The sequence below is a fragment of the Salmo salar genome, chromosome ssa26 (genome assembly GCF_905237065.1).
Source record: "Salmo salar chromosome ssa26, Ssal_v3.1, whole genome shotgun sequence".
In the NCBI taxonomy this organism is placed as follows: Eukaryota; Metazoa; Chordata; class Actinopteri; order Salmoniformes; family Salmonidae; genus Salmo; species Salmo salar.
Window position 1 is genome coordinate 9,821,810 of NC_059467.1, and position 15,119 is coordinate 9,836,928.

A 15,119-nucleotide genomic window follows, 5' to 3' on the forward strand; every position below is an offset into this window, starting at 1 on the left:
TGTGTGTGTGTGGTATGCATTCACTATATTACCTTACTCATTTCATGCTTATCTTTTAGTAGAAAAGTCACTAGTTTGACTGGGGGTGTAGGGGAAGCTGCAAAATCTGTCCAAATGGTAAGGAATTCTATACGTTAATGGAAACATGAAAGAAATAATGCATGTACTCTACATGAGATTCAGATGCCACCTAGTGGAACAAATACACTGTCACTTGGCATATATACAGTGAGCTTTTATTGAGCAAATATGAATGCAGCTAGATACAGTACAGTAACTGTCAAGATTCTGAATGCTAATAAATGGGGGAAACATGGGATATGAAGTTACATTAACCACACAACCAATGCAATAGAACAATGAGTACTGAACGTCTCAACAATCACCCAAAATAATATCTACAATAACAGTGTCAAAATGACACCAAAAAAAGTTTACATTTGGGTGAGAGAATAATCGCAACCAACTGGGTCGTGAAGCATCCACAACACAATGTGATGAGTATTGTGCGAAGTGAATTTGACCTCATCCAGAAGCTAATTGATTAGCTGGTATTTGATTTTATTTCAAATAGTTGTTGGTTGAAATATCTGACGTAGCCTTCTAAACTCATTTATTCAAGTGTCCTCCTATTGGGGTGAAAATACAAAAAAAAAAAATACAAAAAAAATGGCACACAGCATCATCAGCAGTGTTGACAAAAACAAACATTTATTCTCATGTTATGAAATGCATGATTGAAAGAAAACATGTATTTTCTATTGTAAGATATATTAAAATAAAGCCCAATACGCACTGCAGTAGTACAACCTGTTGACCCTCACGATGTCCAGGCGACTCAGCTATCGGGCCCCTCCGATCTGAACATTACAGTCTGGCTTTGGAATGGTAGTTGGCAGCTTACCATAATCTTTAGAGAACGCATACCTGGAAGACATATCATTGCATAGTACATGTACAACTGTGGCATACCTGTAGGTGGGAGATTGAAGGTTTATTTTAGCTTGAATAAATACAAATAGTCCTAGAAGCTGACCCTTCCATAGTGCATCACATAGGTGTAGTCATACGGAGTCATCAAGTTATTGGTTTCCACCTTTCTGAACTTGTGTTCCTTGCCTAAAAGGAGAGATTTAGAGAGAGATTTTTCACTGTGATAAGCCATTAGTATTGTCAGTCTGACAATAGAAATACATAAGCAACCTCTGCTGATGTTCTCTGTGACATCATTGTCCCGGTCGCCACGGTTCTGCTCATGGTGGAAGCCCAGAGCATGCAGGACTTCATGCTGGACCGTACCATGATGGACACAGCCACGCTGTTGACCACCTCGACGTCCCAAATATGACCAGCACCTTAGAGACAGGTGCAAAGCACACAGGCAGTCTCATCTTTGATATTAACAGTATTGTGTTAGGAAAGACAACGACTGGAGACAAAACTGCATTATACGAATTCCCTTTTCACTTGAACGTCTACTTGTAACACACCCATTTCCACCACACATACTGGATGCAGGTAGATAGGTGGAAGGAGATCAGTCCTTTCATGATGATATCTTGCTCCTCTAAGGCTGTAAAGAATGAATAAGACGATTTTCACCGCACTGAATATAGGACCCTTTAAAATAGACAGCAGTAAGGCGACCATAATGAAAGTTAGGCGTGAATGGCCACTATACAAAATTAATTCAAAAATACACTTACTATACAAAGAGGAGATATACACAGGCACAACCCCATTCTTGCTTTTGGGCCACTAGCAATCTCCAGCCGTGCATGGAGAAGCATTCCGAATCCCAGTTTCCATAGCAATATCTCCAAATAGGATGAGTGTATCATGTCTGTCAATGCCTATGGTAGGAAATAATGGTAAATAGAAATTAGAGTAAAAACATATGTCTGTGCTATGGACAGCATAGTGTACACAAGATCCAATAGATTTGATACACATTCTTTAAAGCAAGATCTTACCTACGTTTTCGTCGGCTGCCTCAGTTACGTCGGAGACGTCAAGATCACTGTCAAACGTATCTGTACCAAAGACAAAAACATTAAAGGCAATCTAGAATAATCATCGTACAATAACTGATTCATGTAGCAGGTTGAATTAATGTTTCAGATGTTATCTTGGCTTGTCTTCTCATAAGAAAATGGGATTCATGGACTACCCTGAGGTGTCCATGTCCTCATTTCCAGTTGTCACCTCATTCAAAGCCTGCAAAAACAAGATAATACATAATTACAATAAATTAAAAAAAAATCACTCTCATGTAATTTATTTAGTATGGCAACGGAAGCAGTCATAATATTTATATCTTACCACCAGAGGATGACAGTTTACTGCACATAGCAGTGCTGAGGTATGGCAAAGCATGAAGATGCTCTGGTCCAAGTGTTTTCCCTCTTAATCTAAGAGAGGAAAGAAAACATGCTAATTTTATACAATGTCTCTTAAAACATTAAAGAGTTCAACTATGCAATATTATTCAGATAATCAAATGTCAAAATAAAGTCGTACACATCCGATACCTCCAATGTTGAACAAAAAAAAAGAACATTGTAAAAAGTCAGTCAAGTACCATTAAAAGTATAGTGTGGGTAATATGGAACTCGCATCGTCCTTCTAGAAAGAGCAGTTCAGCACTTACCTGATGTAGGAAAAACTGCAGGTGAAGTGAAGCAGGATCTCCTCTGCTTTTATACACATATGCCGCAAAGTAGAAATGTATTATTATCTATTAAAGCTTAACCATCAACTAATTCGTTCGAGATAATAATGGATCACGTGATACTGATATAAAAATGTTTAAAACGTGCGAGATTGTGATGGTTCCTTGGAAGCTAGGTAGATAACCACTCAGCAGTCAAAACATCCGGTAAGGTGCAGGCTACTGTAGCCTCCCAAGATAGGGGAGATCAAATGATTATTTCAAACCTAATTATGGTTAGCCAAACCTGGGTCAAATACAATTGTCAAATACTTTAAAATATTTGACTGGACACATTTTTGCCCCGAAGAAAAGTTCCAATGGAATAGAGTACCAACATTGCAAACTCCAAGCTAAATCAGGTGCACCGCAAAGATATGCATTTGACCCTGATCTCTGGGGTTAACACATAATTTTGTCAATGCCATAATCCATTTGATGAATAGATACTTCACCAAATAAAACAATTCTTTGACAATATCAATGTTTTGGTTACAGAATAAACATAGCAAAACCATAAATCGATCCTGCTTTATGATTTAGATAGCATAGGCAATCCAAAACAATGATTTATGACACTTTATCATCAACAACACTCTTCTCAGACTTGAACACGTGCAGCCAAAATAGAAAGGTCTGCAGATATGCTCCAAAACAATAACTTTCCTCTAAATTGCCATGTACACCAAGTATACTAAATATTAGGAATACCTTACTTTGCCCTCAGAACAGCCTCAATTTGTTGGGGCATGGACTCTACAAGGTGTCAAAAGTGTTGCACAGGGATGCTGGCCCATGTTGATTTCAATGCTTGCCACAGTTGTGTCAAGTTGGCTGGATGTCCTTTGGGTGGTGGACCATTCTTGATACATATGGGAAACTGTTGAGCGTTGCAGCTCTTAACACAAACCGGTGCGCCTGGCACCTACTACCATAACTCATTCAAAATCACTAACATTATCTTGCCCATTCACCCTCAATGGCACACACACACACACATCCAGGTCTCAATTGTCTCAAGGCTTAAAAATCCTTCTTTAACCTGTCTCCTCCCCTTCATCTACACTTATTGAGTGGATTTAACATCACCTGGTCAGTCTATGTCATGGAGAGAACAGGTGTTAACATTGCGTATACTCAGTATGTATGAAAACGATGGTTTAGTTAATGCGGTTCTCACTATTTCTACATTCATATTCAAGTTTTTCAACTTTAACATTCAAACATCAACTTCACTACATACATCGCTTACAATAAAATGATTTCACAATTCGTTTACATACAATAACCATCATTACTGTAAACGCTGTCTTTGTTCTCATTGTGTTTTGGTTCAACAAACGAACGCCCAAGTCCAATGTTATTGCAAAGCAACTCAGTCACTACACTGAAGGAAATGTATTCTATAGAAATGGTTCTGTACACCACTCCTGGGAATGTCAGGGATTTAAGGTCATTATCAGTGCAAATTTAGATTTACTACCTACTAGAAATGTGCAGAATAATATCCAGGAAGTTCCAATATTGTTATTCCCATGTGACAGATATATACTGGAGTAATTTTATGGCTTGTTTGTTCACTGGTTTACAGTAAATCACCATTATGTTTCTCACAGGGCATGGTTCACAAATGCATGGCTGGACACCGGTTTTAAAAAGTAACCTTAAGATACGTAATGAGAAAATTTGTGATATTAATTTCATAAGACACATTTTATATTCATCTCTAGACATAAGATGGTTGTGTGGTTCACTCAACTCATTTCCAAGCATAAGAATCCATTCAACAATACTACCTGATTATCCTCTCAGGACGAAAAGTGAAAATAATTCAGCTGGTGGATTGGGATTTGATTCAAATGTTTAATTTCTGAAATGTACATAGATAAGCTTGTTACAGAAGTTTCATGTAAAACCCATGTTCACAGTGAGCGCAGAGCCGTGGAGACAGAAATATTTCCATTGCCCTCAAAACACTCTCATAGCTGTACACACCTTGCATCTCACTTCGTTCCACAGGTTTAAATCAACTTACACAAGTCTTAACTCTCCCCTGGTTTAGTTCATATGCAAAAAATTATATTTAAAATGATTTAAACAAGAAAAATAAATTAAAATGCAAATAAGTCTGACTGTAGGTAAAATTTTGAATACAAAAAAAATTGGTAGCGAAATAGGCGATATGGAATTACTCTCATATCCCTCACCTCACATAAGTATGGCTATTTTACCAAAATTAAAAAAAACTAAGCGTGCACAGCAAACCAACGTGGGTTTGAATGCACTATAACCTTAATCTACTAACTATCCCAAACATACCATTACAAATATTAAGTGTATCTACATACTAAACATAGTCGGGAAAATGAACACGTGAAGTACACAACATACCGTAAAGAAACTGCAAGTAACAGGTGAAAAAAAAAACTGTGCATACCATCTCATCTTAAATACTTGAAGTGAATTGTGCTTTGAGTGAAAGCTACTGAAATGTCAAACGTTTTGATGCACAACTGAAGAGAGATCATTTCCGCATCCTTGCAGAGGCATTCGTGATCAGTTAACTTGCTATGTACCATCCTGTCCTCCAGGGGTCGCTCATATCGTCACCCAGCCTAATCCACTGCCGAGTGCTGCCAATCACATGGCAGAGGAGCACTCTGCAAACATCCTTCCCTGGTATCCTTTTCGAAGGCACTGTACTGGTTATGTCTCTCACGAAGACTGAGGATAAAGTCCATGGGATGATGACCTCCATTGTTGTTATTAATCCTCTAGTAGTTTGTTAAGGAAACATCAGTTTAAAAAAAAAAAAAGTGGACTGTATTCTTGTTTCATTATACTTGAAATGAAGAGCAACAGCTGTCGTGACTTCAACCCCAAGCACATCCAGTCTTCTGGGGGGACGGAGGGGGGACGGGGGACTGGTTGTGCTGGTGTTGCTGTCAGTAATTCTCATGTCGTCTGTCCTCTGTAGTACCATTGGCTGCATTATTGCCCAGGAAGGGGGCGGGTCATCAGGATGTGACGACCTGGACGTAGTTAGCAGGGTAAAGGCCCACCTCTCCGTTGGCCAGCTGGCCTTTGCACCAGCCCTGCTCGTCCTCCTCACCCATCTTCATTAGCTCTTCACCTGAGTGATGAGAGAGCAGAAAGCACAGCGGACCATGCTTGAATAATAACTCACACTTTCTTCCAGTCCCATGTATATCTGGAATATTCCACGGACACCACCTGTTGTAATGTACTGAATCTGTTTTATTACAGGGACCACCATAAGGTGGCAGCATAATTACCTGTGTACATCGTGTTCTCACCATATCCAAATGGTTGAAATGACTAAATTATTGACATCTAGCTATATCACCTCTTAGTTTAATCTGAGGTGCTCTTCTAGAATGCAAAAGCTCAGTGTGAGGGCTTATTCCTCCAAAGAAATCGCTAACCCCTGCCTCAAATGATTTGGCCTTTTGTGATCCCTCAAGACTGGAACCAAAGTAGACCAAAAGCAAGGCCACAGTGCACTAAGGTCGCTCTACATTGGCACTTCAACTCCTATTATCCAGTATCCACTCCAAATCCAAGGGTGTACGACCCCCCTCTGTGTAGATATCCACTAATCTAGGAGATAGACAAGCACATTGGCGCCCAGTTAGACTGGGCTCTGATGTGGGCTTAGACTAGTTTAAGCTCCACTGGGAGGGAGACTTGAGTGTGACCCCACCAATCAGAGGGGCCTGGCACTGCCTTAACGGCAGTTTTATTTTCACTAGCGTAACAAAGGGCCCTCTAGGGTCGTCGTGATGATGGGAATTAACTGCTAATCAAAATAATGGACAATGTTACCCTGTGCCTTATAGCTGGCAGGAATCATCTAGGATAAAATAACTGACTTTTGTTAAGTCTCTTGACAAATTACAAGTATGGTTCAGTTCAAGGTTCATTCACACACATTGCACAAAACATAATCGTCATGACCATCAATTGCAACACTTACCTGCAGTGTTGACGAGTTGTAGGAGTTTAAAAATGATTATTTGATAATCATTTCGTTTGGCAACATTTATTGCCTTCTTATTAGTTCCATAGCTATTTTGAGTGTTAAACATCCAGAATGAAGATGCGTAACTTCACCCAAAGCTGTAAATACAATAATGTTTCAAACAGGACATCCTACGAAATAATCAAGGATATGTGTGTAAATAAAATCAGACCAAAGGGAACCAAGGCTGATCCTGTACGATACATATCCTTTCCATAACTAAATCAGGTAAGTGGTAGGATTCAAATAATATTACTGCACAGTGTCTTCAAATCTGATGCTCATGTTGTGCAAATCACACTTGTATTAATTCTCCTACTGTTTCTCTTAAAAAAAAAAAAAAATCATGTTTCTAGACCAAATGAACAAACGGTGAATTAATATCCATGCCACTAGTTTAGCAAGACAAAGTGTGCATTAGGACCAAAGTGAGCTGTGGCTGCCATGCATACATTGGTCCGAGTGTGTGTGTGTGTCGATGTCCGGTGACATTAATAAGCATTAGTAGGGATTAATACCTGCTTTAAAGCTCAGCTCATCCGCCTCCTGCCCAGTATAATCATACAGTGCTCTAACTCGTACACCTGCTACCTTCTCTTCCTCCTCCACCCCATTAGCAGCGATGACCTTTTTGGGGATGTCTTCGTCAGACCAGTCTGATGAGTAGTCTTTAACCCCTCTATTGACAGGAAAGGAAAAGAGCAGAGGGTTAGTATCCCTTGGCAAAAAAAAGCTAAACAAATCTATTACTTTGAGTAGTCACACAAGGATGGTATGAAGAAAAAAAACACTGAACATGTAATATTCTCTTCCAAACTACACATGGAGGCTGAAACCAGAAATCAAAACAACAATGTCTTGTAAAAACGGGCCGTGTATTCTCATGACACTGTAGCAATAACTAACCAGAGGGTGGTAGCGACCACAGAACTTGTTGGGGGGGGGGACCTATGAAAGGTGACACTACATCAATATACCTTCATTTGATCGCAGTGCTCACACATTCAGATGAACATCTGTGACTGGTGTATGTATATTAACTGAATATGGAGGTTAAATGCAACAAGAAAAGAAAAAAAAAGAGGCAAAAAAGACAAGTCCTCTGACTCAGCACTAGTACAAACACTAATTAGAGGCTGCAGCTCTCTGTGGATACAGGAAGTTAACTCCTTGGGGGACCACGGTTACTAAGAACACAAGACAAATACAGTAGCGGAAGCCAAACAGTTTTTCAAAAGCTGGAATAATTGTATTATAAACACCTCAGAGGTACAGTATACGTCTCCGGAGCAAACCAGCTTTGGAGCAAACCAACAGGGAGTTAAACACAATAATAACTGTCATCCTTTTGTTTGTCATGTTTTCGAAAAATAAACTCTGCCTCATGTACCAAAGTCATAAACCTTTTTTTTTACAAATAAAACATGTACTCCTCATAAACATCCATTGTACCATGGTAACAGTGAGTCAGAAAAACAAGATACTCTCCTCCACAACTATTATTCCCGGTCTTTCCTGCTCCATGCACAAGGCAACTATTGTATTATAGAAGATGAATGACACATGTTAACATTGTTTAGTAACTGCCCTAAAGCTGAGAAGACAAGTCATGAATAGTGGTGCAGTCAGACAAAGAGTCATCTCTAATTTGGTACAGAAGCTACTGTGATTGTGACCTGCAAATGACCTGAGAGCACAGTTACCTGGTGGTCTCCTGAGGGGTCTGGGGTGCTTCCTCGCTCGAAGGGACAATGTTGGTCAGGGTGACCACGTCCCCCGCCCGGCTGTTCCTCGCCTTCTGGTTGGAGATGGAGCGGTTTGACTCAGGGGACCACTCCTGGACAAACAAACAAACAACTGTTAATAAAATACACTTTAAAAAAGCATGGAACTATTTTATGTTTTTAACATCCCATTTTCTCACACATACAGAGGCTTCTTCCAAATAGTATAGTTTATTTTCAACATCTCTCACACTGAGTGAAATATCTATTGTATTCACCTGGCATATTGTGTGTTTAATTTTTTTTAAATAAAATGTATCGTCAATGCAGTCAATCAAAACCACACCCAAACACCACAAAAAGAACAGCCACCTCACAGAACTGTAAGCTAAACCAAAAATCACCATCCAATGAAAAGTGGATAAAAAATAAAAAAGACGGTGTTAACTGTATCCTCAGTTTCGCCAGTCACATGTTGAGGCATCATCGTTGGGAGGATACTAAATAACCAGAGCGCTTTTGAAGCCTTGTGCTGGAGCCACTACAGAGAGTTGTGTTGCTCCCCAGCCAGGACAAAGGGCCCCTGTGTCCGGGGAAACCAGTGGGAATGCCAAAGGATTCCTAAGGAGACAGGAGAGCTGCCTCATTCTCACTCTCCACAAGCTTCACAGTGGCTTTGCCTGGAACTGTAAACCAATGCCGGTTTCCAGATCAACATGCTCCTGTGTGCCAGCCATCGCCAGCTTTAAATGGATCATTATGAAGTACAGGATTTTTGGTTCACAGTAGCTGTAATTTTCCACAAAACAGAAAAATTGCATTTTGTAGCCTCCTGCATGTGCAGTAGAGTGAAGGTGGTGAATGAGGAGCAGTTTTAATGGCCTGGCTTACGAACCTCGGGCCGTGTGTGGGGTGGGTCAGAGCAGGCTTTAGCTCTAAGAAAGCACTCCAGCATTCCAGAACCCACTCAGGTCCACATGTTACACAAGGGCCCATTCAATGTCATCCCCATTTGGAATTTACCAACAGTTCAAGCAAGAACACAATATGGCTCTATGGAGAAGATTTATTATTTAAATGAACAGTGAACACCTTTTACAACGTTTCTTTACCAGATCATTTGGGTTTCATATATACACTATTTGACAAATCAGTAAACACAGGCAACATTTATTAGAAGTTTATGGTATGCAATTTGTATTGTAACTCATGTGCCCTCAGTCAATAGACAATTGTTTCCATAAAAAAGGTTAGACCGAAAAAAAATGTCCTTTACCTCAAACTGTGGCCAGTTCATGCTCATGCCAGGCCCATGGGTGTTCCTCCACCACCTCAGGTCTTCGCTGTCATTGGCTGCAGTGATGGTCTGGCCCAGGTCATGGTACAGGACCTTGAATCTAAGGGACAAATTCCTCTTAATCACTGGAGTCACATTCTCAACACAATACTGTGGTCAATGAGCAAGATCGCAGCCACACGTGTTGAACTAACGACAACTATGTAATGTGAACATCTTGGGTATGAATACAAAGGATAACAGGCGTATGTGGCAAAATGAAAGCACACACACTTCAAAAAACATTTCATTATAGGAACATAAAATACTTTAAACCATTTTTTTTAAATGGGAGGACATGCAGAGGTCCACAAATAAAACTGAAATCACCATAATATTTTTTTATTTAGCTTTCTATTGGAATGTGTGACTGAGGTTGTTTTTGTTGTGGGATTGGTGGACTTTATCCAGTCAAACCCATAGATCAACCCTTACTGTACTACGCTAGGTTTATCTCAATCGCTGGTAATACCAAGCTATAAGAATGTGGCCAAATTCCACTGAATATTTGTTCAGCCCAACCATCAACAGTGACATGGTCACCTGGCCCTTGTCTAAATAGAGTAAGGACCTGATATGAAAGACTGCTAGTTAATGGACAACACCAGCAGTTGAACATTCACTCCTTGTGTACACATACTGTTGAACAGAAATGTAGGCTAATTCTACAAAGTATTTGCACTATTAGATGCCCACACTCAAAGTTCACTTTTCAATCTATGCAACTGTAAAACATGACTGATGTCTCATCATACCTGTAAGTAGCAAATGTCCAGTGCCCAAGTCAAGATAAATGGAATATATATTTCTTATAAATAAATCTATGAACCAAGATACGTTGTTAACCATTAATAGATGTATCCAGAAAAGAAGAAAAAAAAAAAAGATGACCTCACTTTACTCAAGATATTTCACAGGACAAGGGTAGAGGCACTAGTCAGCAGAATGTGTGATTGTCATACCCATCCTTGCTAGAGAGGTCCAAGTGTGTGTGGATGTCCAGCAGGACCTCCTTGAAGAAGCACAGCCTGTTCTTCTCGGCCTCCTGGGTGATCTCAAACACCTGCTCCATGTCCTCCATGTAGCGTGGGTTACAGCGGTTCAGCTCCTCCAAAGCCTTCTCATAGCGCTCCTTTGCCTGGAGTTAAAAATCAGACACAACTAACTAGAACTCTGGCTTCAGACACAGATCACAGCATCACCATCTTTAAGTGCAAAATAAAAAAAAAATCGGAGTAAACGGTAAAAACGCATTAGCCATATACACTACCGGTCAAAAGTCTGGGGTCACTTAGAAATGTCCTTGTTTTTGAAAGAAAAGCAAAAAAAAAAAAATTGTCCATTAAAATAACGTAAAATTGATCAGAAATACAGTGTAGACATTGTTAATGTTGTAAATGACTATTGTAGCTGGAAACGGCTGATTTTTAATGGAATATCTACATAGGCGTACAGAGGCCCATTATCAGCAACCATCACTCCTGTGTTCCAATGGCACGTTGTGTTAGCTAATCCAAGTTTATCATTTTAAAAGGCTAATTGATCATTAGAAAAGCCTTTTGCAATTATGTTAGCACAGCTGAAAACTGTTGTCCTGATTTAAAGAACAATAAAACTGGCCTTCTTTAGACTAGTTGAGTATCTGGAGCATCAGCATTTGTGGGTTCGATTACAGGCTAAAAATGGCCAGAAACAAATACATTTCTGAAACTCATCAGTCTATTCTTGTTCTGAGAAATGGCTATTCCATGTGAGAAATGGCCAAGAAACTGAAGATCCCGTACAACGCTTTTTACTACTCCCTTCACAGAACAGCGCAAACGGTCTAACCAGAATAGGAGTGGTAGGCCCCGGTGCACAACTGAGCAAAGGACAAGTTAATTAGAGTGTCTAGTTTGAGAAAAAGACGCCTCACAAGTCCTCAACTGGCAGTTACATTAAATAGTACCCACAAAACACCAGTTTCAACGTCAACAGTGAAGAGGCGACTCCGGGATGCTGACCTTCTAGACAGAGTTCCTCTGTCCAGTGTCTGTGTTCTTTTTCCCCCATCTTAATCTTTTCTTTTTATTGGCCAGTCTGAGATATGGCTTTTTCCTTTGCAACTTTGCCTAGAAGGCCAACATCCCAGAGCCGCCTCTTCACTGTTGACATTGAGACTGGTGCTTTGCGGGTACCATTTCATGAAGCTGCCAGTTGAGGACTTGTGAGGCATCTGTTTCTCAAACTAGACACTAATGTACTTGTCCTCTTGCTCAGTTGTGCACTGGGAACTCCCACTCTTTCTATTCTGGTTAGAGCCAGCTTGCGCTGTTCTGTGTAGGGAGTTGTAACAAAGCATTGTATGAGATCTTCAGTTTCTTGTCAATTTCTCGCATGGAATAGCCTTCATTTCTCAGAACAAGAATAGACTGACGAGTTCTTTGTTACTAGTCATTTTGAGCCTTTAATCAAACCCACAAATGCTGATGCTCCAGATACTCAAGTATTCTGAAGGCCAGTTTTATTATTCTTTAAATCAGGACAACAGTTTTCGGCTGTGCTAACATGATTACAAAAGGGTTTTCTAATGATCAATTAGCCCTTTAAAAATTATAAACTTGGATTAGCTAACACAACATGCCTTTGGAACACAGGAGTGATGATTGCTGATAATGGGCCTACGTAAATATTCCATTAAAGAAAATGTGCCGTTTCCAGTAACAATAGTCATTAACAATGTCTACACTGTATTTCTGATCAATTTGATGTTATTTTAAAATGGACAAAAAAAAATTCCCTGTTTTTGAAAGAAAAGCTCATTTGTAAGTGATACCAAACTTTTGAATGGTAGTGTACATTTATATATTTTGCCCTGTTATACCATTTTAAATATTTATACATTTTAAAAAAACGTCAGATGCCAGGAAGCACTTGGCTTTGACCTAGCTAATGTTGTTTGGCATGTTGGTAATCTGAGAGAAAGAGCCTGCCCTCCCTGAGCAGACAGAGTGCTTATGGGGTGTAGTCACAAGAGATTAGCTGTGGGCAAGTAAACAGACATAAATCCAGTTTTTCAGGATTTACTGTATAAATTACAAACTATCCCTACATTCTAAATTAGGCAGAGCTTTGTTTATAGTAAAGCTTTGATTATCAAATCAACATCAATGGGACCTTACTGTGCACTTCCTACAGCTCATTATAGTTTAGACATGGGAGACAAACAGTAACAGTCTCCACAGATCCAGACTGTCAAAAACAGCTGCCAGTCTTTCTGCTTGTTGCTGCCACTGGACACGCCTCAGCACGCCAAACAGTCATGTTTAAAAAAGGCACATCGGTATGTGCGTCCCCACCCACAATTTGACACTTGACTACAGGCTGCCTGTAGACAGCACACCAACTAAAACAAAGCTTTGTAACTGCACTGAACCAATTCCACCAACACATCTGCTATTTAGACTGGACAATTAGCTGATCCTATATGTAACTAGGCAAGTCAGTTAAGAACAAATTCTTATTTACAATGACGGCCTACACCGGCCAAACCCGGACGACGCTGGGCCAATTGTGCGCCGCCCTATGGGACTCCCAATCACGGCCGGTTGTGATACAGCCTGGACTCGAACCAGGGTGTCTGTAGTGATGCCACTAGCACGGAGATGCAGTGCCTTAGACCGCTGCGCCACTCGGGAGCCCAAAAGGCTGGTACAAATAACATTGAATGCGCACGAGTTTGGCTTGTTACTTGTGTTCATGGGTTAACAGTAGGTTCAAAAGTATCAGGATTCCAGCTAAAGTACAGCGTGTAAGAAAAAACCTCAATGACCTCACAAGCCTCTTAACTAACAAACGTAACGCAAACTGATGACTACCTAGCTGAATACTTATTGTTCACATATGATCGGTGGAGTTTCAGTACCTTCTCTGATTCCTGGTTGCATTTCTCGACACGGTCTGTAAATTTACGGACCTCTTCCGGTGACTTGGTGGGGTCAGCCTTGGCATGGGTCTCGCGAGTCAAAGCAGTCTTCTCCTCTTTACGGGCCTGGTGGTAACTCTTCTTAGACGACTCCACCTTGGACAGAGGAATTTCTCTATTTACAATCATCGCCAACCCCACATCTACATTGTATTTGGTACAAATCATTCCCTAGACCTCAGCTAAATCTGGTAATTAATAGTGTGGCTGTTGAACAAGTCAAGGAGACAAAATTACTTGGCATTACCTTAGAATGTAAAACTGTCATTGTCAAAACATATAGATTCTATGGTTGTAAAGATGGGGAGAGGTCTGTCCATAATAATATTCAGCTTTGCTTTGACACCGCACTCCAAAAAGCATGTCCTGCAGGCTGTAATTTTGTATTATTATCTTGATTACTGTCCATCATGTGGTCAAGTGCTGCAAAGAAAGACCTAGTTAAGCTGCAGCTGGGCCGGAACAGAGCAGCATGTCTTGCTCTTCATTGTAATCAGATGGATAATATAAATACTATGCATGCCAGTCTCTCTTGGCTAAGAGTCGAGATTGTTTCTTATAAAAAGTAGTGACGCAGTCAATGTGTTGAAAATTCTAAATTGTTTGTGTAGTCAACTGACACACAGCTCTGAGACACACACCTAGCCCACCCGACATGCCACCAAGGGTCTTTCCACAGTCCCCAAATCCAGAACAAATTTAACAAAGCGTACAGTATTATATAGAGCCATTATTGCATGGAACTTCCATCTCATATTCCTCAAATTAACAGCAATTCTGGTTTCAGAAAACAGATAAAGCAACACCTCGCGGCACAACGCCTATCCCCTATTTGACCCAGATATTTTGGGTTTATGTATTGATACACTACATGACCAGAACTATGTGGACACTTGATCTTCAAACATCTCAATCCAAAATCAGACATTAATAGGGAGTTGGTCGCCCCTTTGCTGCAATAGCAGCCTCCGCTCTTCTGGGAAGGCTTTCCACAAGAAGTTGGAACATTGCTGCGGGGACTTGCTTATTTTCAGCCACAAGAGCATTAGGTTGGCCACTGATGTTGGGCAATTAGGCCTGGCTCGCAGTTGGCGTTCCAATTCATCCCAAAGGTGTTTGATGGGGTTGAGGTCAGGGCTCTGTGCAGGCCAGTCAAGTTCATCCACACACCGATCTTGACAAGCCATATCTGAATGGACCTTACTTTGTGCACGGGGGCATTGGCATGCTGAAACAGGAAACGTCCTTCCCCAAACTGTTGCCACAAAGTTGGAAGCAAAGAATTGTCTTTCTAGAATTGTCTTTTCAGCGTCATTGTATGCTGTAGCGTTAAGATTTCCCTT

The 15,119-nt window shown here is 40.4% G+C and overlaps 1 protein-coding gene and 1 non-coding gene across 6 annotated transcripts in view; both read right to left on the reverse strand.

Moving 5' to 3' along the window:
* Positions 1–214: 214 nt before the first annotated feature.
* Positions 215–3,644, reverse strand: LOC106586982 (uncharacterized). The gene is made up of 3 exons (XR_006762244.1): positions 2,323–3,644; positions 1,974–2,217; positions 215–1,853 (listed from the first exon to the last, which is right to left on the reverse strand). It is a non-coding gene; the product is annotated as an uncharacterized protein (transcript).
* A 909-nt stretch (positions 3,645–4,553) lies between these two features.
* Positions 4,554–15,119, reverse strand: part of LOC106587102 (protein kinase C and casein kinase II substrate protein 3) — a 31,437-nt gene continuing 20,871 nt past the window's right edge. For 3 of the 5 annotated variants that reach the window (XM_014175096.2, XM_045708861.1, XM_014175095.2), the window contains 6 exons: positions 13,717–13,872; positions 10,775–10,950; positions 9,753–9,873; positions 8,456–8,589; positions 7,271–7,431; positions 4,554–5,843 (listed from right to left, as the gene is read on the reverse strand). In XM_014175096.2, the coding sequence (XP_014030571.1) occupies positions 5,728–5,843; positions 7,271–7,431; positions 8,456–8,589; positions 9,753–9,873; positions 10,775–10,950; positions 13,717–13,872 (864 nt within the window). In that variant the 3' untranslated portion in view covers positions 4,554–5,727. The remainder of the gene's footprint in view (positions 5,844–7,270; positions 7,432–8,455; positions 8,590–9,752; positions 9,874–10,774; positions 10,951–13,716; positions 13,873–15,119) is intronic. The other 2 variants (XM_014175097.2, XM_014175098.2) reach the window with 2 other exon arrangements.